Source organism: Carassius gibelio, chromosome B24 (genome assembly GCF_023724105.1).
Source record: "Carassius gibelio isolate Cgi1373 ecotype wild population from Czech Republic chromosome B24, carGib1.2-hapl.c, whole genome shotgun sequence".
Classification (NCBI taxonomy): Eukaryota; Metazoa; Chordata; class Actinopteri; order Cypriniformes; family Cyprinidae; genus Carassius; species Carassius gibelio.
In genome coordinates this window covers 15,581,115-15,607,309 of record NC_068419.1, presented here as the reverse complement: position 1 = coordinate 15,607,309, position 26,195 = coordinate 15,581,115, and the positions used below count along the sequence as shown (strand labels likewise).

At 37.1% G+C, this 26,195-nt stretch overlaps 2 protein-coding genes across 4 annotated transcripts in view; one reads left to right on the top strand and one right to left on the bottom strand.

The window, feature by feature from the left end:
- acad11 (acyl-CoA dehydrogenase family, member 11) overlaps window positions 1-26,195 on the top strand; it is a 112,319-nt gene that overhangs the window by 37,076 nt on the left and 49,048 nt on the right. The window lies entirely within an intron of this gene.
- On the bottom strand, window positions 16,556-23,907 carry ackr4b (atypical chemokine receptor 4b). Of its 2 annotated transcripts, none has more exons than XM_052596706.1 (2): window positions 23,789-23,907; window positions 16,556-19,165 (listed from the first exon to the last, which is right to left on the bottom strand). In XM_052596706.1, the coding sequence occupies exon 2, from the start codon at window positions 19,156-19,158 to the stop codon at window positions 18,001-18,003; it is 1,158 nt and encodes a 385-aa protein (XP_052452666.1). In that variant the 5' UTR covers window positions 19,159-19,165; window positions 23,789-23,907; the 3' UTR covers window positions 16,556-18,000. The 2 variants fall into 2 exon arrangements, with proteins under 2 accessions (XP_052452666.1, XP_052452667.1); XM_052596707.1 differs by lacking the exon at window positions 23,789-23,907 and adding an exon at window positions 22,359-22,710.

The window sequence follows — 26,195 nt, the reverse complement described above, 5'->3', positions numbered from 1 at the left end:
ATATATACCAAAGCAAAACACAAAAATTTGCTAATTAAAAATAAAAATTATCACTAAAAATAAAACCAATGTATAACTAATATATAATGAAAAACAGTAAACAAGTTTCACCCAAATTTAATTTGTCTTTTAATTAATTAAATTTAAACATTTATTTTTTTCGTTAAATAAAGGAGAATTGCTATGAAAATTAAAACATGGACGAAATATTGTGCAGTTTTTATTGTACAGTGACCTCTTACATGTCAAACGATCAAGGAAAAATATATTTCTAAATTGATGACCCCTTAAAAACAATTGCTTGTAGAGGTGAGAGTTATTAACCATTTGAATCCTTCTCCAAAAAAGTATCCAGAAGGATTGAAATGGTTAAGTGACGTATGTCACATCACTTAACCATTTAAATCCTTCTGGATACTTTTTTTGGGCTATTGTAGCATCACCAAGCTTATTTGCAAGTATTAGCTTTATTTTCCTCCATATCTTTGTAGCATGAGGGAACCAAAAAAAAAAAAAAAGTTTACCAGCCTAATTTCATTTATTCAGATCTACTTGGTCCTTACAGTCTTTTGTCATCACTGATTGTGCAAACGTGTTTTGTGTCTTCCTCATAGTTCCTTATAGTACTTTTCACTGTTCCTGTCTTTGTTTCCTAAATTAACCTGTTGTACATTTTAGACATCATCTCATCCTTATGAGCAAAAACAGAACCAGACAGCTGTGATGGTTACCCCTGGCCTTTTCTCTTTCAACCATTCTCATATCCTTTTCTTTTGCTTCAGCTACATCCATGAAGCCACAAAAATGTAATGCACAAATATTTTTGTATGGTAGTTAAACACAAACATTTACACATGCAACTACATAACATACAAGTTAATTTATCACCATCAAATTTTATCAGCAATACATTTTATTAATTTTCAAAAATCCATAATTTAGATGCAAACTGATATTTTGTACAAAAAATACTATGTTTCTTATTCTTTTTAGCACTATAATGTCCTTAATCAGGCACTCTTTTTTATAAGTTTAAATGGTGTTGTTTTACAGGTACAGTACAGACCAAAAGTTTGGACACACCTTCTCATTCAAAGAATTTTCTTTATTTTCATGACTATGAAAATTGTATAGTCACAAATCTCAACAAAGTAGAATATGGTGACATGCCAGTCTGCTAATCATCTAAAAATACCTGCAAAGGTTTCCTGAGCCTTCCAAATGGTTTTCACTAGGCTACACAATCATGGGGAAGACTGCTGATCTGACATTTGTCCATAAAACAGTAATTGACACACTTCACAAGGAGGGTAAGCCACAAACATTCATTGCCAATGAAGCTGGCTGTTCACAGAGTGCTTTATCCAAGCATGTTAACAAAGTTGAGTGGAAGGAAAAGTATGGAAGAAAAAGATGCACAACCAGTCGAGAGAACCGCAGCCTTATGAGAATTGTCAAGCAAAATCGATTCGAGAATTTGAGTGAACCACACAAGGGATGGGGATACTGTAATATATGAAATTCAATACAAAATAACATAAATTGCTTTGGCTGGTCTCCGAAGCTGGTTTTAGTCACTGTATTAGCAGGTCATGCTGGTTTTAGCTGGACTGGATGGGAACTAAGGAGGATGGATCCCCGGAAGGGGGCCAGCAGACAAAGACCATGGAGGGAGGAGCCAGGGATGAGAAGACCGGAGGGAGGAGACAGGAGGTACTCAGAGCAGGAGGAGCCAGGCAGGACCCAGGCCACAGTATGATGGCGGCCCAAGGTGGAGCCGCCAATCAGGACCCAGGCCACAGCCATGATGGCGGCCCACGGTAGAGCCGATGGAGGGAAGAGCCATGGTGGAGGAAGGGCAGACGAATCCAGGGTGCTGACCGATGGCAGAGGACCAGATGGAGGAGGAGCCCGAGGCAGTGACAGAGAGCGATTGAGCCAGGAACAACACTGAGGATCCTGAGGGCCAAGATGGAGGAGATGGTGCAGGCTACTGAGGTGGACACAGGGATCTGGAAGGCCGCGGCGGAGCCAGAGCGACTGAGGACTTAGGTGGTGTTAGAGGGAAGGAGGAGCCTGACAGAGCCTGAGGGATGGAGGGACAAGGCGGAGCCAGAGGAGTGGAGTCCCGGGCATCGGATGGTCGACGACAGACCAAAGCAGAGCCGGAGGGACGAGGGATCCCAGCAGAGCTGGTGGACTGACGGGCCACGGTGGAGAGGGGGGATCTAGGAGCCATGGTTGAGACGCTGGGACTCAGAGGCAGGAGGCGGAGACAAGGGATCCTCCTGCCATGACGCCGATGGAGAATGGCAGACCCGCGGTGAAACCAGATTTGATTAATATAAATCTTCCACATTCCCCTCTTTGAGACTTACTAAGTCTCACCTTTACTTGCTTTTACCCAGAGTGCAGCTTCATAATCCAGTCTTATCAGTTATCACTACCTAGTGACAACTATGCAAAAAAATAAAAAATAAATAAAAATACCTTCCTGGTTAAAAATATAATTAATTAAAATTGTATAGCCTGAATGCACTATAAGTCGCTTTGGACAAAAGCGTCTGTTAAATGCATAAATGTAAGTGACTTAAGTCAGAAAGTTTTATCAGATTATATATTATGTAGCAGCACTTTGGTGGAGTATCAGGACCAAAAAGTCTTCCCCCACACCTGAGGAATTAAAAAGATCCTGTCTACCTAATCCTTTATTTAAATAAATCAATGTTATGCAATTGGTTCAGCACTTGCCTGTGGTTGTTACAGTTATGTAGAATCCAATAGAAATAAACATCAAAACAAAAAGATTTTACATCAAAGCAATAGCATAGTTGATCTTCAGTCCAGATACTTTCCGCATTATAGAGGGCCATTTTGGTTACCCTCAAAAATAATTTTCCCATCATCTTGACATCTTCCAATTTTTTTTGCTTAGTTGTGGCTTTGATAAATAATGACCTCCAATATAGGAAGTACACAGTAGTAATCCTCTTATCAATACCGCAATTTCTAAAAACATTCCCAATTTAGAAAACTATGCTCCCCATTCCTCTAACTTTAGATCAAACTTTAATCACATTTGATTATCTTTTCCATTTAATGTATCTTCCTTTCTTAGGTTTTTTTCAGTTTGATCTTTACTTCACTAAATGCTTGTGTAATTTACCCTTTTATATCAATTATTTTCTTCTACATTTTCCCATAAAACATTTACATTTCTAATTCTCTTACAACTGGTATTATAGCTATTATCTACAATGTGTCTATTTATTTATTTATTTATTTATTTTTGTTGTTGCTTTTATTGGATTAAGTAAAAGCAACTGCCAGATTCAGATGAGGGTTGAAAAGTCAATTCTAGAGAAGTCATAGTGTTGTCATAGTGATTCTTTTCACCTTTCTGCTTCTCTGATGAAAGAATGTGAGCTACTTGCTTATCTTTTTTGAGCTGTCTCCAATTTGCACTTCATCTGGCATCTCTGGTCTCTCCTCGTCACTTTCTCCTGAGTTGTCTGCTTGTCAGTTTCCTTCTCTTTCCACTTCTTCTTTTCCATTTGTTGGCCCACATCTGCTCCCAAGTATTTTGATCTCATTAGCAGTCCCATCACTCATTCCATCTTCACCAGGGTGACTCTTTACAAGTCGTTGCAATGGTCTTTCTCTTGTTAGCAATGGTGGGTCATTACTAGCACGCCCTACATCCCTCACTTAATACTATGTGGAGTTGTTGATGTTTGTTGCCATATTTTAAGGTGAGAAATGTGAACTCAGTTGTCACTCTGTAACCATTTTGCTGATTAATGCAATGCTCTCCCTTGAGATCATAACTGCACACTCACTGGTTCTCTTTGATGGAGCAAACCATTCCTTGGGCTTAATAGAACTGCTGTCACCTGTAAATTGAAACCTTTAGAGTTATCTGTTAGTGTTGTCAAGCATGCTAATTTGCTCATCTTCCTAGTCATCCTTCTTGGTGTGACCTGTGGACATTTAATGTGGGTTAAGGGCTGTCCTGAGTCCATTTTGACACACAAATCTCACAAATCCAGTGCTGTCATTACAATGAGTAAAGGGCTAATACCAATTTTCTATAATAGAAATAAATAATTTGGTTTTACTCAGTTATCTGCATCCTTACTATTTTTCCAACTCATTTATATTTTATTCTCAACAATTTGCTAATTCGGTTATCTCTTTGTTTTATAGACGGTTTCGTCGGGCGCACGCGCCTGTACCTAAGTTAACTTCCGTTCTGTGTTGTGTATATCGGTCTGGCTGCAGTGCCTTCTACAAACGCAGTTAAAGTCAAGGTGATGAGTAGACTGAAGTTGGACTCAGGTGGTTGTGCTGCGGGATGTGTTTCCCATACATTTATTTATTTTTAGAGACTCGCCACAATTTTAAAACTGATCGATTTTCAAAAAGGCTTCGTTGAATAAACATGAGTAACGTTACGTACTGCACGTTTAATAATAATAATTCCTTACATTTATATGTTTAAATATCAAAGTGAGGCACATGTGTTTTTATATCACTATTTCTGAAGGAAGACTTGCTTGTTATAAAGCAGCGTGTGAGTGTACCAGCTCTGCTTTGTTTACAGCTGTTACTGGGGAAACCTCTATTTCTCATGCTTTATGTCTATGCTTTAAAACATCTCCTGCTGGCAAAGAATGAATTAGCATTTTCATTAAGTCCGCCTGATCCACGCAGCAAACATATTTTGTTTTTATCAAAAAATATCTACTCTAGAGGGACTTGGCTGTTGTTATTGATTCTATTTGGAAGTCTATCGGAAGTTAAGTTAGGTCCAAAAAAGTGCTCATGCGCAGTAACGTTTGTTTATGTTGTTGCCGTTGAAACCGTCTATAAACAGTTTAAATGACAGAGCAAGCTTGCTTTGCCTAACCATGTTATATGCTGCACAAGTGTGGCACTGCTTTTCTTTATTCCACAACAATAACCTAGGTACTGACCCGGAAACCAAATTTATGCATGGTCATTATTTTACAGGGCATAATGTGCCCTGTGGGCCCATATATTAAAATTAGCATACAGCTGTTTTGGCAAAATAATTTATTTGCCTCCGTGTCTCTTCAGACACCCTTTTTTACCCCATACTACTCCAGCAACATCATTCATACTTTTTCACACCCCCTATTGGCTGAAATTGTTTAATTTTTTTTGTTTAGTTTTTTCTTGATATTTCAGCTGATTTTGAGTGAAATGATTTTAGTTGTGGAATGCCACGGATTCTGAGTAGGATAATGTTTTTTGTTTTTTTGTTAGGATCTACTGAGCGTAGACCTGGTAACATTCCACATATTTTCTAGATGTCAGTCAACATAAATTCAGTTTAACCGTTGTATAAACCTCTCTTTTTTTTCTTTTTTTTTCCCCCATCAAAATCTAATAGATTAATTTGTTTGGAATAATAGGCCTAGGCATTGTGCTCTTGAGAGAGCAAATTATAATTTCTTAAATGTCTAATTAAAATTTTAGGAAAAATGTTTTTTTTTATTCATGTGCTACTTTGAGAAGAGTATTTGAGATCTCTGCATAATCTAAGATCCATGATCATCAACATTTTCATCTTGTCATCCCCAGTGATGACAGCATATGTGACCTGTCACGGAAACCAGTGACACAATTCGGCAGCACAACTTTCGAGCAAAATGAGAAAGAAGCGTTTTTTTTTTTTTTTTCATAATTGGTGATTTTTGTTTTTTTGCAGTATCTGTCAGAATCTTGCAGAAGCCTCATCGTGTTTGAGATAGCATACGTACATTTTGAGGTTGAAATCAGCTTGTTTGTCGGAGATTCTAGCACGCAGTAGGGGCGTTTCATCCGATTTTTCCCGTTGTGTCTGTCGTTGCTATGTAGGGGTATGGCTTATCTAAATGAGATGTAAATGAGCCCCATTGTCACTCACAGCACACCTCAAATGTTGTCAAGTCAAGTCACCTTTATTTATATAGTGCTTTAAACAAAATACATCGTGTCAAAGCAACTGAACAACATTCATTAGAAAAACAGTGTGTCAATAATGCAAAATGACAGTTAAACGCAGTTCATCATTGAATTCAGTGATGTCATCTCTGTTCAGTTAAATAGTGTCTGTGCATTTATTTGCAATCAAGTCAAAGATATAGCTGTAGATGAAGTGACCCCAACTAAGCAAGCCAGAGGCGAGAGTGGCAAGGAACAGAAACTCCATCGATGACAGAATGGAGAAAAAAATCTTGGGAGAAACCAAGATCTCAGTTGGGGGGCCAGTTCTCCTCTGACCAGACGAAACCAGTAGTTCAATTCCAGGCTGCAGCAAAGTCAGATTGTGCAGAAGAATCATCTGTTTCCTGTGGTCTTGTCCTGATGGTCATCTGAGACTAGGTCTTTACAGGGGATCTGTATCTTGGGCTCTAGTTGTCCTTGTCTCTGCTGTCTTTCAGGGATGTAGAGGTCCTTTAGAGGTGCTGATCCATCTTTTGGTCTGGATACGTACTGGATCCGGGTGACTGCAGTGACCCTCTAATCTGGATACAGACTGGATCTGGTGGCTACGGTGACCTCGGAATAAGAGAGAAACAGACTAATATTAGCACAGATGCCATTCTTCTAATGATGTAGCAAGTACATCGGGTGGTATGGGAAGTGTTCCCGGTTCCGGTTTACCTAATTAATGCAGCCTAACAATCCTTTAACGGATTTGGATATTAAAAGCATATTAATATGTTATGTGTAAACCAGATTAAAGAGATGGGTCTTTAATCTAGATTTAAACTGCAAGATTGTGTCTGCCTCCCGAACAATGTTAAGTAGGTTATTCCAGAGTTTAGGCGCCAAATAGGAAAAGGATCTGCCGCCCGCCGTTGATTTTGATATTCTAGGTTTTCTCAAATTGCATGAGTTTTGAGAACGTAGCAGACGTATAGGATTATAATGTAAAAGCAGCTCATTCATATACTGAGGTGCTAAACCATTCAGGGCTTTTTTAAGTAATAAGCAATATTTTAAAATCTACATGATGTTTGATAGGGAGCCAGTGCAGTGTTGACAGGACCGGCTAATATGGTCATACTTCCTGGTTCTAGGAAGAAGTCTTGCTCCTGCATTTTGGACTAGCTGTAGTTTGTTTACTAAGCATGCAGAACAACCACCCAATAAAGCATTACAATAATCTAACCTTGAGGTCATAAATGCATGGATTAAATTTCCTTCATGTGACATTGAGAGCATAGGCCGTAATTTAGATATATTTTTGAGATGGAAAAATGCAGTTTTACAAATGCTAGAAACGTGGCTTTCTAAGGAAAGATTGCAATCAAATAGCATACCTAGGTTCCTAACTGATGACGAATAATTGACAGAGCAGCCGTCAAGTCTTAGACAGTGTTCTAGGTTATTACTTGCAGAGTTTTTAGGTCCTATAATTAACACCTCTGTTTTTTTCAGAATTTAGCAGTAAAAAATTACTCGTCATCCAGTTTTTTATATTCATTATGCATTCCACTAGTAGCGGTCCTAGTACTTAGCCTTTAGGTACTCCATACTGCACCTGTGATTGATTTGATACATCTTCATTCACTGCTACGAACGGATGGCGGTCATAAAACTACAATTTTGTGGTCAGTTGTGTCTAATGCAGCACTAAGATCCAATAAAACTAATAGAGAGATACAACCACGATCAGATGATAAGAGCAGGTCACACCTGTATATATTTTGGTCTATGGGGGGTGCCTTTATTCTGAAGACGTAAAATGGTTGCATTCGGTGAGCTACTGCTGCTACCTTTTGCTGTTTTTACCACAACAAAAGTCGGAATTGGCAACTCACAAAATAAAATACTGATATGATGACTACAGCTAATGAAAGAGCTTACAGGTGGTGATGGATATACATTAAGTATAGTCTTAAACCAAATGCCATACCATCGACTTTTCCCCACAAGGAATCTAAACGCCCCAAATCTTGAGGGTAATCTGCACTGAGAAACTCCTCCAGCGGCGCAGCATCATGATTAGCGTCGGCATGTTTAAACCATAACAGAATGCCAAAGCGTTTTTTTTTTTTTTTTGTCTCAGCCATTCGTAAGCTGTAGGGATGGCTGATGTATCGCAATCCAAAGCCACCCAAAAGCTATTACAACCCAAAGCCACACAATGTGGTATCATATCAGTATTTTATTCTCTTGAGTTGTGTATTCAGAGTTGTGTTGCGGTAAAAAGCGCCAGGAGCTCACAGAGTGCAACCATTTGACATCATCAACGCAGAATGTACTGTGCACATAAAATAAGGGCGCCCCTCTATAGTTCAAAAACTATGTCGATGTTTTTCAAACATTTTAGAGAAAGTAGTCTTTACTCAATTACGGACTTTTTTAGAGTAAAATTCATTATTTGAGGTTTTTCAGCCAGGTTTTAGGGCAAAACACAATACAGAATCGGCACACTTAAAAGTAATGATATTTTATTAACTGTTGACTGGGGCTTCTGCAATTCTAGTTTTACTAGATCTTAGTGCAGCGTTTGATACTGTTGATCACACTATCTTGGTTTCTCATCTTGAGAAATATGTAGGAATTCAAGGAGTGGCTCTTCAGTGGTTTAAGTCATATTTATCAAATAGAAGCTTTGCAGTAAATGTTGGGGAATTTTTATCGACCTCTGGTCCTTTCACCTTTGGTGTCCTGCAAGGGTCTATTCTTGCCCCACTACTTTTCTCTTTATTTATGCTTCCTTTGGGGTCCATTTTTAAGAAGAATAATGTTTCATTTCACTGTTACGCAGACAATATGCAGATCTATTTACCATTACAACATAAAAATAAGAATGGTCTAACTCCTATTTTAGAATGTTTAAATTATATAGAAGCCTGGATGTCCTTAAATTTCTTAAAACTTAATGTAAATAAAACAGAGATTATTATTTTTGGGCAGAGTGAGAGTGTTAATTTTGGACCTTTGGTCTCGTATAATAAGAAGGTGGTGAAAAATATAGGTGATTTATTTGGCTAAGTTTTTAAATGCTATGGTTAAATCCATCTTTTTTTAATTTGAGACTTCTGACTAAATTTATTTCTCTCTTTTAAAGATCTTGAGAAAGTCATCCATGCCTTTATTTTTTCAAGGCTTGAAATTTTTAATTCTCTTATACATAGGAGTCAGCCAGAAACCATTGTTGCATCTGCAGGCAGTTCATAATGCAGTAGCAAGGATGCTAACAGGCACTCAAAAACGAGAACACATCACTCCAATCTTATTTTCTCTACAGTGGTTCCCAGTATGTTTCCAAATAGAATTTAAGCTTTTATTAATTGTTTTTAAATCATTAAATGGTTTGGCACCGTCTTGCCTCACAGACCTTCTACAACAACACACACCTACTAGTTCCCTTAGGTCCTCTATTCAGCTGATTCCAATTGTTCCTTGATCTAGATTAAAACATAGGGGTGACCGGGCTAGACCTAGACTGTGGAATTGTTTACCTCTGCATGTTAGAGCAGCTCCAACTTTATTTACATTTAAAACTCAGTTCAAAGTTCATTCATTATCTCAGGCTTTTAATTCAAATGGGCATTGAAGAGTGTCACTGAACTCATGTTTTTACTCTGAATTTATTGTTGCATGTTGTTGTTTTTATTTCTACTTTTTTTACAGCACCTTGGGCAGCAGCTGTTGTATTAATGTGTGCTTTATAAGTGAAATAAACAGAAACAGAAGTAATCATGCTGGAAACATGCTAGCGACATGGTAGTAACTTGCTAATCATGCTTATTACATGCTAGTCACTTGCTAGACATGATTTCAATATGCTAGTCACTTGCTAATCATGCTAGCAACATGCTAATCACTTGTTAATCATCTTAGCAACATGTTAGTCCATTGCTAATCATGCTAGCAACATGCTAGATACTTGATAATAATGACAGAAACATGCTAATCATGCTGCTAACACGTTACTGACATGTGGGGAAGTAATGCCCATGTGGGGAAGTCATGGCCTAGTGGTTAGAGAGTAACCCTAGGTTCGAGTCTCGGGCCGGCTATACCATGGTATCCTTGAGCAAGGCACTGAACCCCCAACTGCTCCCTGGGTGCCGCAGCATAAATGGCTGCCCACTACTCCGGGTGTGTGTTCACAGTTTGTGTGTGTTCACTGCTGTGCGTGTGCACTTTGGATGGATTAAATGCAGAGCACGAATTCTGAGTATGGGTCACCATACTTGTCTGTATGTCACTTCACTCACATGCTAGTAACTTGCTAATCATTTAGCTACATACTAGTCACTTGCTAATCGTGCTAGCAACATGCTAGTTTACTATTTCTTATCTATTTATTTATCTATCTTATCTTTCTTATCTATTTATTTATCTGTCTATCTATTTTTTTTTTTGATAGATTGTATTGCCTTCAAAACTTTAAAGTGCCCATATTTTGGATTTTTGAAAATTACCTTTAATGCAGTGTGTAACACAGTTCTAAGTGAATGAAAACATCCTGCAAAGTTTTAAATCTAAAAGTGCACCATGTATAAAGTAATTGTCGTTCAAAAGAAAGTGTGGACTCCAAGTCATGAAAACGAGTCATTTTTAAAACTAATGTTTAGCTGTTTCAAGGTAACGTCAAATCGAAACATTAGCATATTTATGCTTGCCCACTTGTTGTGCATGTAGACCCGGGAAAACTTGTACCTCTCCTCCCTCAAACACCGTGGCAGATTCCTGTGGAGAAGACGCTGTGCTCTGCACTGTGAGGGGAAATCCGTTAGGGTACATCGAAAAACGCCCAACTAAATTTCTCCTCCAACTTCAAAATAATGTGAAATCGCTATAGAAGCACCAACCCAGTGTTTACAAAGTGAACATGCATAGTGTTTAGAGTTTTTAGACATATCCTATCTCGAAAGTTGTACAGAGAGGCTGCATCCAAAAACTGAAAAATGCTGCCTTTGGAGGACGCATTTTAAGGTAGGAAGGCATCAAGGCACCTCCGAATTCATTGTTAGCTACAGTTCCTGTCTCCTGAGATGCCTACATCTGGTCGATTTTTGAAGGCAGCATAAATGAATCCTTCAATGCCTTTGATATCCCACAATCCTGTTCATTCCATTCTGTGACAGTTAAGCCCAAAAATAAAGATGGCGTCTGAAAGTTGCAGTCGGTGGTCAGTTTGTGTGTAAACGTATGTTTTTGATCAAAGTTTTCCACTTTTTATGTAATTTCTAGCAATAAATTAATATTACAGTAATTAAATATCCACTTAGTTATCACCAAAGCTCTCTATATTTTGCTGTAGATCATTAAACCATTAATCTTCCTTAGAAGCCTGTCCAAAATCAGTCCCATGAGGTGCCTTCATGCAAAATGCTGCCTGCAAAGTCATTGCCTGATACGGCAGCGAGGCAGCAAGTCACCTGCCTAAGTTTTCGGATGCAGCCAGAGTATGAATGCGCCTCGCAGAGCTAGACAAGACAAGCAGAAAGTGTATATTTTTATTCATTTATTAATTTTTTTGAAAATTAAAATCGTTTCATTATATAAGTTTCGACTAATAAATTCTTTGTTACTGAAGAAAGGGAGACGTTAACATCTTGGAAGACATGGGGTGAGTAAATTATCAGGATATGTTTATTTTGAAAGTGGAGTAATTATTTTAAAAACTGTTGCCGTCATGTACTCTGAAGCCTACTGTAGCATTTAAAATACATATTTAGTTGTGTGTATTGTGTTCACTCAGCGCAGCTTGTAGGTCTCTGTGTAACAGCAATATCTGTTCACTCGCAATTGTCTAGAAATGTATGGATGAATAGTGATTGTTTATCATTATTATTGCTTGTAGTTCTGATAAATAATAGAGCAATACGTTACTGTACAACCTGCAGTGCTTTATCAATACGTGTTTGTTTGCATTGGGCTAACACGTACTGTACACCACCGAGCTGTGGGCTAAGTAATGGGTGTTCTGTTATTGACCTGTGCTGCACGCAGTAGACCAATCATGACAGACTGGATCATCAGACCAATCACCGCAGTTTAGCGTCACCGAGGGGTCAAAGGAGGGGTTTGGAAGAATGAATCGTTAAATTAATCATTTGGGAGTTATTGAGCAAAAAAGGAAAAACAAAAATGCATATTATAAGACAATGAAAGTGTTTTTGGACCTTGCATGCATGTCAACCTGTTGTTGGGGATACCCAAAACCAAAATATGAACCTTTCATTACCCATAATAGGGACACTTCAAAAACTACTTCAAAAACGTTAAAACCGAAAACCCCTTAAACTTAAAGCATTTAAAACTACTTCAGACTTTCTGGCTAGGCTTTTAAAAGCCAACTTAAAGTTTGCCTAGAAACTTTACCATCTAGTTTATATTGCGTTTTTAACAATACAGATTGTGTCAAAGCAGCTTTACAGTAGGAATATAGTGTGCAGTAATGCAAAAGAGCAATAGTAAATACTCAATTTTCAGTAAAAATCAGTTCATTATTGATTCAGTGATGTCATCATCCAGTTCTGTTCAGTACAAATAGTATCTGTGCAGTCAAGTTGACCATATTGCTGGAAATTAAGTGTCTCCAACATTGGTAGCAAGGAACCAAAACTCCATCATTAACAGCATTGGAGCAAAAAACCCCAAACACCAGGTAGTACACGCAGGTATAGACAAACGCAGACTCCACCAGGCAGTGACCGCAGCACAGAGAACCCGACTTGGCACAGGAAAACCGGAGCAGTAAATCGTCTGATACACGTACAAACAGGACAAGGATTAGTAGCAATTTAACTAATGCATCAGTAACGGACATGAGCGAACAAACAATAAACCGTCAAGTCACCTTTATTTATATAGCGCTTTAAACAAAATACATTGCGTCAAAGCAACTGAACAAAATTCATTAGGAAAACAGTGTGTCAATAATGCAAAATGATAGTTAAAGGCAGTTCATCATTGAATTCAGTGATGCCATCTCTGTTCAGTTAAATAGTGTCTGTTCATTTATTTGCAATCAAGTCAACGATATCGCTGTATATAAAGTGATATCAAGAGGGGGAAAGCACATGAGGTCTAAATAGCCAGAAAATCAGGGCAAAAGGCTAACAGGTGTGAAGAGAGCAGGAGAGTAAGCGCTGATTGAGAATGAGTTCTATGGCGTTCGGACGAGGTCATTAATATGACTTTGTTACATGCAATCGTCTCACTGAACGTCACGTCTTCCTCTGTAGAACGTGACGTCTACGTCTGTGTCTGCCGTACGTCACGTCTTCATCTGCCACATTAAAGTTCGACTTTGTGAACGTGACGTCTGCAAATTTTACAGTTTGGCTGCCTTACAGTTTTGACAAGTCTGCGTCTCGTCTGGGTTCTTCCGGTTTTTTTTTTTTCATCAATAGCGCACATTTATCTAGAGTAAAAAATTAATTAGTATGGTTAAATGCATTAAGTGTTTTTTTTTTTTTTTTTTTTTTGTGAAGAAGGCTAAATTGAACAAACATATGCTCATAGATTCCTGCTGCTAGCCTCTTGGTTGTTCCTTAGAAAGAAAAGAAAAAAACCCGAATGTTCCAAACATATTTCTAAAACAACGAAAATTGATATGACCACTTTGCCATTAAAAAAGAAAACTTAAATATTGTAATTGCTGCAACATCAGCTGTGTATGGGGAAAGAGAGAGAGCAAAAGACAGGGGATCAGTCAGACTCGGTACTAGAATTCAGATAAATTGTGCAGGGCTCTATTCGTCCCCTTGTTTCAACTAAAAGTTCCCCTGGGCTTGGCGGGCCTCCAAACTGCCCGGACCCTTATGCACCTTCATACCCATTTTTTTCTCTTGCAAATATCACAAATGGAAAAAGTTTTTTTTTTTTTTTTTTTTTTTTTTTTTACATCAGTTAAACAAGAAGTCAATATTAACAGACTTCTGTTTAAGACACACCATATTGCCTATTTTTGCTCTATTTCACCAATAAAAATAGCTCATTCCAAACAGAACCACGGTGCTGTTTTGTGTCTCTGAGCATCATGACAGTGTTTCGTTCCTGAATTAATCAACCGTTTAAAATTGATCAATGACTCACTTATTAATAGTGACTTTCTGCCACCTACTGGCGGTTTTCATTTCACATTTAAAGTAGTTTAAAGTTTTTTAAGGTGTTTTTATTTATAATTGTAAATATCAGTAGGCTATTCAACGTTTTAGGATTAAAATATCAAAACATTATTTCTCAATTTATAACTACAGGTTAAGGAATTCATGTCTTGCATTAAACAGTGTGTAAATACATTTAAATGCCTCTTCAGATGCAGTTCCTCTGCATTGCAAAGATATATTTTGTTTATAATGATCTTTATTGATTTGGTAACAGCCCTGAGTGTTGTATAGTTCTAATTCACTTTATTGATTGAATCTAAGAATTTGACGCTAAATATAATGCAAAAATATATATATATATAAAATGCACATAAAGGGTAATAATAACTTTTGTTTGAAAATATAAATTTCCATGTAAAGAATGTAAAGAATATCAATAACTTTAGGAGTCTCTTCAACACACTCAGGAAAATATAGTCTGATTGTGGTTATGGCTAAAAATCCTAGAAAATATCGAGATATAATTTATGTGTCTATCGCACACCTTTATATAGCCTATTTAATTCTTCTTTGCTTGATTGGTACACATAATTCACTGATCATAAAGCTTAAAATAAGCTTATCTTTTTAAGATTTTTAAGGTTAAGGTTTTGTTAGTTTTTTTTTTTTTAGGATCGAGGACACAACAAATAAATAAATAAACAAATAAATAAATAAATCTCAGCCTATTCTCACCATCAGTACTCCAGACTTCTTTGAGACATGGTCCTTCAATGTATTTTCAATGTCAGAAAAAATTGTGCTGCTTAATATTTTTCTATGATCTTTTACAGGATTGATTCATGTATTGCGATCGATGGGTTGGCCATCAAGACGTTCAAGTGCTGTAGTCTACATTAAAAATGTAAAAATAGGTAAAAACACAATAACCCTCAAATGTAATTTCAAAAAGGATTTCATAAAAATAAACAGAATAATTATTGTACATTGAATTGGCTGGGAAAAAGACACACTAAAAAACTGCAATCACAAAAAAAAAAAAAACATAATGCAGACGGAGATGTCACATCCATTGAGAGCAGTGAATGAAGTGCAAGTAAGTTGTGCATTGCCTCATAAACTGCACTGAGCCGTGTGAGGACCGTGTTCTGATCCGTGTTAGGGAAAAAATAAATAACTTCACTGCTACACGTGATTTACGTGACGTCTGCTTGACGTCTACGCCTCGTCTTCATCTTAAAATTAATGGATTTAATAGCAAAAAAATAAGACGTCAGTGAGACGTTCAGTGCATGTTGCAACGTCATATTAATGAGCTCGTCCGAACGCCATAAATTCAGCTGTGCGAGAGCGCACGTCTGTGTGTCTGTGTGCGTGCGTGCGTGCGTGCGTGCGTGCGTGTGTGTGTGTGAGTGAGTGCGTGAGTGAGTGAGAGAGAGAGAGCGAGAGAAACAGTCAGAGGAATAAAACTAGATTCCTGACAATACTTCCTGATTCCAGTAAGAACTCTTAACTGCTACATTTTGAACTAGCTGGAGTTTGTTTATTAAGCATGTAGAGCAACTACCCAATAAAGCGTTACAATAATCTAACCTTGAGGTCATGAATGCATGAATTAAAGTTTCTGCATTTAACACTGAGAACATAGATCGTAATTAAGATAGATTTTTAAGATAAAATAATGCAGTTTTACAAATGCTAGAAATTTAGCTTTCGAAGGGAAGATCACTATCAAATAGCACACCTACAGTACATTCCTACATAACTGATGATAAAAACTGACAGAGCAATCATTAAGTGTTAAACAGTGTTCTAGGTCATTTACTGTGGAGGTTTTAGGCCCTATTATTAACACCTATGAATTTGTTTTTATTTTATTTTTTTTTCTCAGAAATTTTAGCAAGTCATCCTGATTTTTAAAAAAAATATATCAACAATGCATTACATTAGTTTTTCAAACTGGTATGTTTCGTCAGGTCACAAAGAAATATAGAGTGGATTATCTTTAGAAAGTCTCTTTTAAAGAGATAGAACTTAAATGCTAGACTGTAATTTCAGAGCACCAGACATTAATTATTCATAATTGCTGGTAATGATTCAAAAATAAATGTAACAACATATGGCTGTCTAAAATCCTGTTAATTTAATAGTTAAATTAGTTTTTTTTTTTGTATTTAAAGAAAAAGCATGGTTGACCACTTTTGTTCATGGACCTCTTTTTCCAATCTGCTTTCCACATATCTGTGCTGTCATAAAAACCTTCCCATTAATTCACAAACTCTCCTTCAAAACCACACACTTACAACCAGAATCAGATGTTGTGGCATCTATCCTGTGTGTAAAGCATAATCTTCTGTACATGTGACTTGTGCGTGTTTATATATTTTGTTTTCCTGCAGACTTTTGTGTGCAAGCACATATGGAATTCCAAACCAGCAAATAACACCAAAACTCAACACAAGTCCAAGTGTATAAAGTATGCTTTAATCTAAAAATATATTTACATTGGCGATGTATAATATACAAAATATGTAACGTATGCAGGATATCTTTTCTACACAAGAACCCTGAGCTCACTATACACTTTCTATAAGTGGTCAATATAATAACTGATAAATATGCCCACATAGAATCTATTTTTCCTAGTTAATGAACTGATTTGGAGGATTCTGTGGACTTTTATTAGCTAAAACTGAGTAATAACACTATTGTTTGTTAGCAGAGAGTATTAGCAGCTAAAACAAAACAACACAAGTGCTGTTAATGATAGATTCTGTGAAGTTTTCGATGGAATTCTGTGGGCTTAGATTCCATGCATGTCTTCTGATAAACAGCATACTTTGATCTTTAAACATAACAAAAGATCTAATCAAAGATGTCATAGTGGAATGTTTTTGGTTAATGCATTAATCTTAAGGCCAAAGTACTTAGCTTTTTAGATGGGTGCTTCATTTTTTGATGGTCATCATGATATGACCCACTTACATATATATATATTAAACTAATACAAAACAAATGTATTTCACAAAAATTAAGACTGTTGAAGAATATGACTAATACTAAGGAAAGAGCCTATAAGGCAAGACTATTAAATAGCAGTCCCAAACAATGTTTTGTTAATACAGTTAAGTTGGTATGAGCTACCACAGTCTTTAAACATATACCAAATGACACAAAGTATTTTTGGATCATAGAAATAACATGGTGGATATGCAATAAGCCTACTAACATGAACTGTTAATGAAACGTGGAAACTGAATAGAATGAATATCATACCTTAATGCAAATTCTTCCCAGCTAACACACGCAGTACAAGTTATGTGATTTATCATTCATGGGTTGCATGCTCTTAGTTTTTATGCTTTAGTGAAGTGATATACAGCACCACGCCACGTGCGTGCGTGCGTGCTATAGGGTAGTGCATGCTACAAATACAGTGTAACATCTGGCAGGACAGGATAGTGCGCTTTTCTGAGGTGAGAAACTGTTTCATAGCAAGTTACAAAAATTATTAAATTCAATACTTTCTCTTGCAAACATGGGGACTCTTTAGACAATAATCGCACAACAAATTTGATATTATATGTTTGAATATTTGAAAATTGTGACCCATCCCTATTTGAGAGGGTTAAAAGATACCTGCAACTCTAGTTTAAATGACTGGAAATGGTGCAGACATTGAGCAAAAATGTAACTTTCTAGTGAGTTTGTTTTTAGTGCCTGTGTTCATGTAAGTTAACAAAGAAAAATAAACGTGTTCAACTTAGTACTCATGCACTAGCCATCACATCAAAACTGAATTATACTTCAAACTTAATGAGCATGTACATGACGGTTAATGGTTATTATTTTTAAAACAATGTCCTGGAATATAGTTGGCAGTCCTCATTGTAAATTTATTGTGGTGTCATATGGTGAACGTACTCGTATCTTCATTGTCCGATGAAGAGTGAGTGTGAGTTTGTGTGCCTGGCTTAAGGGAGATCTCTACAGTGGGCTGTTCATTGCCATGGCGGTACCCTCTTCCTGTCTGCCCACAGCGCTTGGCAAGCTTCAGAACATGCATTTTGAAGGATGAGCCAATAAAGACGTAGAGCACAGGATTCAGGCAGCAATGCGTGAGGGCCAGACTTTCAGTGATTTGATTGGCCCGGTCAAGGTTTTTGCTCACTTCACATTCTGTCACTAAAATGTAGATCACATCCAGGGCTCTGACTAATTTTACAACATTATAGGGGAGCTGGGTCAACAGAAATGCACCCACTACTGCTATTAAAACCCGAAAAGCCCGCCATCTCCTTCCACCACGTACACCCGCTGTTGCAGCTTCACCCAACACAATTCCAACCCTGCAATAGCAAAACATCATCACCAGGAAAGGCAGAAGAAAGCTCAGAGACACTTCCAGAATTTCCAGAGTTGCTTTAGCTGCCCGCGCCATGCTGTGTGGGTAAACTGCCCGGCAGGCATTACGCTCACTTGAGTGCTGCTTCTTCACGGTGTAGAACACCATATCTGGCAATCCAAGGACAATGGCAAGTCCCCAAACCATGAGGCACATGATTATCCTCTGCCTGCGGGCGTTGCTCCTGCTTGGGGCGTTGGCGGTGGTGGAGCCTCTGGCTAATGCACGATAGCGGTCTATGCTAATGCAGGCCAGCAGCAGCATGCTACAGCTGAAGTTAGTTGTGTAGAGAGCTGAAGTGATCTTGCAGGCTGCTGTGCCAATCTCCCAGCCATTCACTGCATCTGCAGCCCAGAAAGGCAGTGTCAGGAGCAGGAGGAGGTCTGCGAAGGCCAGGTTGAGGATGAAGACATCCGTCAGCGTCCGTAAGCGTTTGTGGGAAAGGTAAACTAAGATGACCAGCGAGTTTCCGGCCAGACCCAGGATCAACGCGATGGTGTAGACGACTGGCAAAAAGATCCCAGCGAAAGACCGAACCTCTTGTTTGTCACAAACTGTGTGGAAGTCTGGAAAATCCTTGTCGTCATAGTCACTGTGGTTGGAACTATTGTCATGGTCATGATAATGATAGTCATGGTCGTAATCCAAAAGGGCACTCATAATGATCCTATAGAGAAAAAGAAATGTAAACATTAATAATGCTAGATTCTTTTTTTTTGCACATTTTTTTTTTCTTTTTTAAAATGTAAAAATAAGAATTTGATGATTGACTGTGCTTTGCAGTTGTACATGTGCTGCCTTCAAGCCATGTCAGAACAATCTGATTTTATGAGATTAGTGTGCACTAACTGCACTACGATGTTGGGAAATTTTCTTCTAGCTCTTTACTTACTTTCCCTGGAAATAGTGTCATTTCAGTTTGAATCATGGCAGAACCAACTGTATGGTTACAAAGTTGTGAAAATTGGCACACAAATAGAGGCTGAACATTAACCACATCAATTTTGGAATCAAAATTTGCACTGATGTGTGGAATTTAAGAAAGTTTTAATTGTGATTTTTGGTGGTTCAGTTTAGTTTGTATGCATTTGCTGAAGACTAGCTTTTTGTGCTTATTTAGCTGGTCTACAGCTAAAAAAAAAAAAAAAAATGTCTTCTAAAAAAAATCTGCTACACACTAAATGTGCCTTTTAATTTTGTTGTGTTATAGAGCTAACAATCGTCTTCTGTGTAAGTAAAAACAATTCTCACATCCATTTGTTTCCAACAAGAATGGCATTAAACATCCTTTACAGTTACAAAAAATCTGAAATACATATGAAAGAGCTTTCCTACATATTTTTTATGATTTTTTTTTTTTTTTTATCATGTTTTAGACTCTAAGAGGGCAAAATGGGTACTAACATTTTAAATTTGTGTGTTAAGCAGATGTTATCCAAAGCAACTTTAAAAATAAACAAAGCAATCTGTCAAAACATATTTTTACCAATTATAGAAAATATATAAATATGTTGAAGAAAAATAATATTGTATTATAAAAATTTACAGTCTAATACAATACATTTTATCTGCATTCAGCTTAGGTTATTTTTATTGTAGAAAGAAAATGTCTCATGTTTTTTCTCTGCATTAAAAGCTTGTTTTAAGGGGAATGGACATTTATTTAGCAAATTATCAAATATTCTGAATTATGGTATTTGTAGGTTATCTTAAAGGGGGGGGTGAAATGCTATTTCATGAATACTGAGTTTTTTACACTGTTAAAGAGTTGGATTCCCATGCTAAACATGGACAAAGTTTCAAAAATTAAGTTGTACGTTTGAAGGAGTATTTCTGTTCCAAAAATACTCCTTCCGGTTTGTCACAAGTTTCGGAAAGTTTTTTTCGAGTATGGCTCTGTGTGACGTTAGATGGAGCGGAATTTCCTTATATGGGTCCTGAGGGCGCGTCTTCCGGAAGAGCGCGCGCTCCCGTATAGCAGAGGAGAGAGAGGCTGTGCACAGACAATCACTGATCACAGAGAGAGCGTCGCGAAATGTCACAAAAGGAGTGTGTTTTTGGTTGCCAGGGCAAGACAACCCTGCACAGATTATCAAAGAAAAAACAGCATTAAGGGACCAGTGGATGGAGTTTATTTTTACAGAGCATCAACGGAGTTGTGCAAGTGTTTGTGTTTGTTCCCTGCATTTCGAAGATGCTTGTTTTACAAACAAGGCCCAGGTTGACGCTGGATTTGCACATCGTTTATTTCTTAAGGATAATGCAATCCCAACGAAAAAGGGTCAAGATCGTGTGTTGGAACCGCAGGCGGTGAGTAAAACTGCTTCAAATATCTCTGTGTTGTTAACTTAGCTATCAGCGCGTAAGCACATCAAGCAAACAACATGCGATGTTGTCATCAAACTGCACGAGTAAAACTGCTTCAAATATCTCTGTGTTGTTAACTTAGCTATCAGAGCTTAAGCACATCAAGTAAACAACATGCGATGTTGTTATCAAACTGCACTTTCCACATGTAACGTTACAGCTTAAAAAAAAATTTAAAAAAAAAAAGACGACAAAGTGGAACTTAGTCATTTTCCAAAACCGCTAAGCAAATATATACAGTTTCAGTACATACCACATAGAGAAGCCTTTGCTGATGCTGCTCTTGTTAAATTTCAGCCTCTGGATCTGTGTCACCGCTTCCAGACGCGCTCAACACAAAATCCTACTGGCGCTCATGATTCTTTAGCTCCGCCCACACGTCACGCCTCTAGGCACTCGAGTTTTTCCGGGAAAAATCGGTACAGACTATCTTTCTCTTATAAATATAATAAAACTAAAGACTTTTTGGAGTTATGAAGGATGCAGTACTACTCTATATGTACTCAAGATTAACAGGATATTGAGTGAAAACGAGCATTTCACCCCCCCTTTAAGATTCAGCACCTTAAAATTCACATCTGTCCATAATAATGTCAGCAAAATGTTGTAAGACTCTGCACAGCCAAACAACTACAAAATGATTACATTTTAGATGTCTCTGCATGCTTTATCTATGGACATATTGTAGACTTAGTAGCTTTGCTATAGTTTGTCTGGACTGAAGGAGAGTAGAAATGCTCACTGCTGGTCTTTTTCGTTGTTTGCATTTCTAAACCCACTGATCTTTGGCTTTTGCCAGCTGCTTATCTGGAGTTCCACACAACACTGAGTGTACCTGCCAATCTGTAAAACACATGCTTGTTGTTTAATAGGGGCATGAGTGGAGATGATTTTGTCTTTCTGGGTGATAAGCAAACCAGCTGTTAAAAGAGCTATAGTTGACGCATATTGCTTTTCGTACTTGTTTATTGTCTATTCGTATTTACCATGTTAATTTATTTTTCTATGCTACTTCAAAAGAACCAGAAAGAACTAAAATGTTTAAAGCATAAGTCAAAAACTATTCAAAAACGTCCTAGTGATCAATTATGAACTGCACGTCTCTTCCTAAGCCACAGTTGGGTTGGAACTTGTACCTATTTTGGAAACCTTTTGGCTCCTGTTTTAGAAATGTTAATGAATAACAACATATTTATCCATGGCCTTTTTTATTTATTTTTTTGTTCTGTACTAAATTTCTGAACATTAATCTTCTTTTGTTTTGCTGACATTTAAAATTTTACTGCACATTTTAAACTTTATAATGTACCAATAGACTAATACACTATTAAAGCATTTCTGTGACGAAATGCATATACTTTATTTGGATTTTATTTGAATTTTGTGTTGTTGTAGTCAACTAAATAAATAGTTAATGCAAACATCAGCAGACAATATATACATTTAAATGGATAATTCACCCCAAACTGAAAATTCTGTCTTCATTTTCTTACCCTCAAGTTGTCTCAAACCTGTATGAATTCCTTTCTTCTGCTGAACACAAAACAAGATATTGTGAAGAAAGTTGGTATCCAAACCATTGCTGGTCCCCATTGACTTTTTTTGTTTGGAGAAAAAAAATCCTATGGAAGTCAAAGGGGACCAGCAAATGTTTGGTTACCCACATTCTTTCAGGGCTGTCATGGGGCAGTCGTGGCCTAACGGCTAGCGAGTTGCACTTGTAAAGCGAAGTTTGAGGGTTCAAATCTTCGGTCCAGAAGGATTGTAGTTGTGGGGAAGTGAATATCCAGCGCTCCCACCTTCAATACCACAACTGAGAAGACACCCTTGAGCAAGGTAGCCAACCCCCAACTGCTCCCTGGTCGACCGCAGCATTGGCTGCCCAGTGCTCTGGGTGTGTGTGTGCGTGTTTGTTCACTACTTACTGCTGTGTGTTTGCACTTGGATGGGTTAAATGCAGAACACAAATTCCAAGTATGGGACACCATACTTGGCCACACATTATTTTTATTTTATTTTATTCTTATTTTATATAATATAATATATTATATTATCCTGTTACTTTAACACTGCACTGGTAAATATGTATGTATATTTAGCATAAGGAAATTCATACAGGTTTTGAAGAAACTGCGGAGTAACTCATGAAAGAATTAAAATTTTTGGGTGAACCACAAGTATCCAAGTGTAGTTCATTACATTAACAACATGTTCTGTTAACATTTGACAGTGCCAAAGTGTTTTATTCTATTTTATATGCATTTGTATACGGTTAATTAAAAAAGTTACCGTTTAACTGTTAATGCGGAATGTCTGATGCTTTAGAATTAATAAGCATGTAAAAAGGTGATCTATTGTTCTTATTCCTGAATCCATTACAGAGTTTGTATTGTCGTATTTTATTACTTAAGTCTATCATGGAGCTCAGGTTATGTTAAACCTTTTTATCCTGTTACTTTAACACTGCACTGGTAAACCTTCATTCCATTCTGCTTTCTCACTAGCATACATAAACAAGGTTTTTATTTTTGCAAACACAGTTTTCATAAAATGTGTTTCTGATATGTGTTTATTTTGAACTTTACCTTCCCTGTCATAAACCCATTTTGAAGATCGGTAAGCAGAACTTTGCCTTGGCTAAATAGATGACAGTGAAGGAAACTAACTGCAGAAGAAATCCAACAGATAAAATCCAAATACTGACTAAAAATCATAATAAATGTACGTTACCATAATTCAGAGTATGTTGTAACTTTAATGGGAATTTGTTTGCTGTATTCTTAATCAAGTGTTTACTTTCAATAATGATTTTCTAAAGTTATGCCTGTCCCGTGTTGTGACACAAAGTGATCAAAACCTTTAACTTTGAGTTACCCACAGTTTTGATGTAAATGTGAAATGCAAATACAGCAGTGTGTCTTACCTCTGTAGCGTCTGAGTCGCACTCTGTCCTGGAATGAGCTGCCTTCAACCTAGAGAAGTGAAATGCTCTGTTGATAATTGCAGCTGGGGCAAGAGGACGGCCATGGGTGTGTGTTTGCGTGTGCGTCAGAGAAAAAGATTTGTAGAGGAGAGAGAGAAATGAGGCGAAAAGAGTTTGAGAATATAAAGATTAACCTCCTTTTGCAGGTTACAGAGACCCTCTTTCTTTGAGCGGAAAAAATTTGGTATATTCATAACAGAACACATCAAAACTCAACACAACATATAACATATCTCCTGTAAATTTTGTAATATATACACACATTAAAATAATGTCTTATGCACTTGTATTGTTGTCAAACTACTTCCATCGTCAAGAATATTCCTGCAGCAAATGTGGTTCTTTCTCTTTCTTTAAGTTATATATTTGCATGAGCATATGATCTGACTCTGAGATTGTAATGTGAATAGTTGAGTGTCACACCCAGTGCATAGGTTTACATTGTTAACTTTATGCACCCATAATAAAAGGTGCTTCTGATGTTACCAGGTCATTCATAGAAGCATTTGTTTTTCATGCATGCCAGAATGCATACATTTATGAAAAGGAAAAAGAAAACTAAATGATTGTGATGCTCTAATCTGGATAAATCCTGAAAACTGGAGGAATAGATTAGAGGTGTTTTTTTTCTCAAATGGCAGTGATTTCCTGCATCAGCGCCTGCAACTAGTTTGGGAAATACTAGATACAGGCGCTGATGCAGGAAATCACTGTGCATAATGAAGTTTACAGTCTTTTAACCGCTCTTTCCTAAGTGCAGTCATTTGAATTGTTTGCGTAGAAAAATAGATATTGTGATTTATTTTTTAAAGAATGTCATGTTCATTGAGGATATTAGCTGTAAAGGGTGAAATAAACTGTTGAATGGAGGGTCTTGTTTAATTGTTGTAATTCCTTGCAGTAGCTCATCTGTACTAATCCTGTTATTTGAGAGTGCTAGCATTCCAGAGGCCCTGCGTGATTTTTTTGTTTGATAGAGTCTGGCCATTATGGCATGCACAGTGCAGCGTGCAGTCGCGTGTTTGGTGGCTTGTACGGGGACAACCTGCAGACATGAAAGGACAAGTCTGTTATATCACACCCTGAGAAACAGCCTGTGTTTTCATCAGAAAAATTACTAAAATAAGGACTGTTGCCAGCACATTTACATACACACCCACACACAAACATGCATGCAAGGCTGACTTGAGTTAGTGACTAACTGTTCCTTAGGAGAAACACTTGTCTTTCCAGAAATTGTGAAGTGTTGAGTTTTTGTTTCAAGGGTGTGTGTGTGTGTCTATCTGGATCTAAGGTGTGTCTCTGTTATGTGTGGAATTGTGGATTCAACGTCTTGTCCAAGTGCTCTCATAACGCATGAGTCACAATGTCAGAAAATGCTGCCTTGTGGGAGGTTGTGGGTACTTGTGTTTTAATTTTCCATGGTTACATAATAACCTGCTGTTAAATTGTTTGTTTGTCTGTGAATGTATTTAATTTGAACTATCTTTTAATTTACGTAGACCATTGTAACTTTAAATTGTTTTAACATGAACTATGTGGGACTGTGTTTATTTAGTTGGATTGGTTTACTGTAAGTGTAATTACAGTAGCTTTATATACAAACAATAGTGGTTTATGGTAATCCCCATTTATAAAGGTGCTTATGTTCATAGGTAGATTCTCCTTATTCTTGTCATGTTTTACACCAGGGGTCTCATTTATTAAACGCACCGTAGATTTCATCCTAAAAGTGTACGTAGACATGAAAGCTAGATTTTGCATATGCTCAAAAGTTTTCAGAATTATAATAACCATGCGTACACCAGAACCTGCCCAAAATCCCTTTATAAATCCTAGTCAGTGGAAGATTGTGTGTATGTTTATCTCCAGCCATACTATTTCCCAAACTAACCATATATGGAGCTTACAATGCCTAGTTTTACTATGCATAACCTCATCTGAATATTATTACTGTGCATATTACCATCCACGGTACACCATGTTTAACACTGTCAAATGTACAAGACATTAAAGAAATATGAGATATGGACTATAAATGTCATTTGTGCCATAAACATTAATTTTCATTGCTAAAATAATTTGGCATTCTTTTGTTTTAGAATAAATATATCAAAATATCCATAAAAAAAACTTTAAAATAGTTCTCAGAAAAACAATTTAGAATACAACTGGCCCAATAATATTTCAGTTGTTTAAAATAATAATAATAATAATTAAATTATTTGAATGCAGTTTTGCTGATAAGGATGTAATGCAGTGTTAATACAATTATCTGACTGTGCATCATTGACAAATTATTTGAAAAAGGAAACTTGCAAATCTTACTATTTTCTTCAAGTTGTAT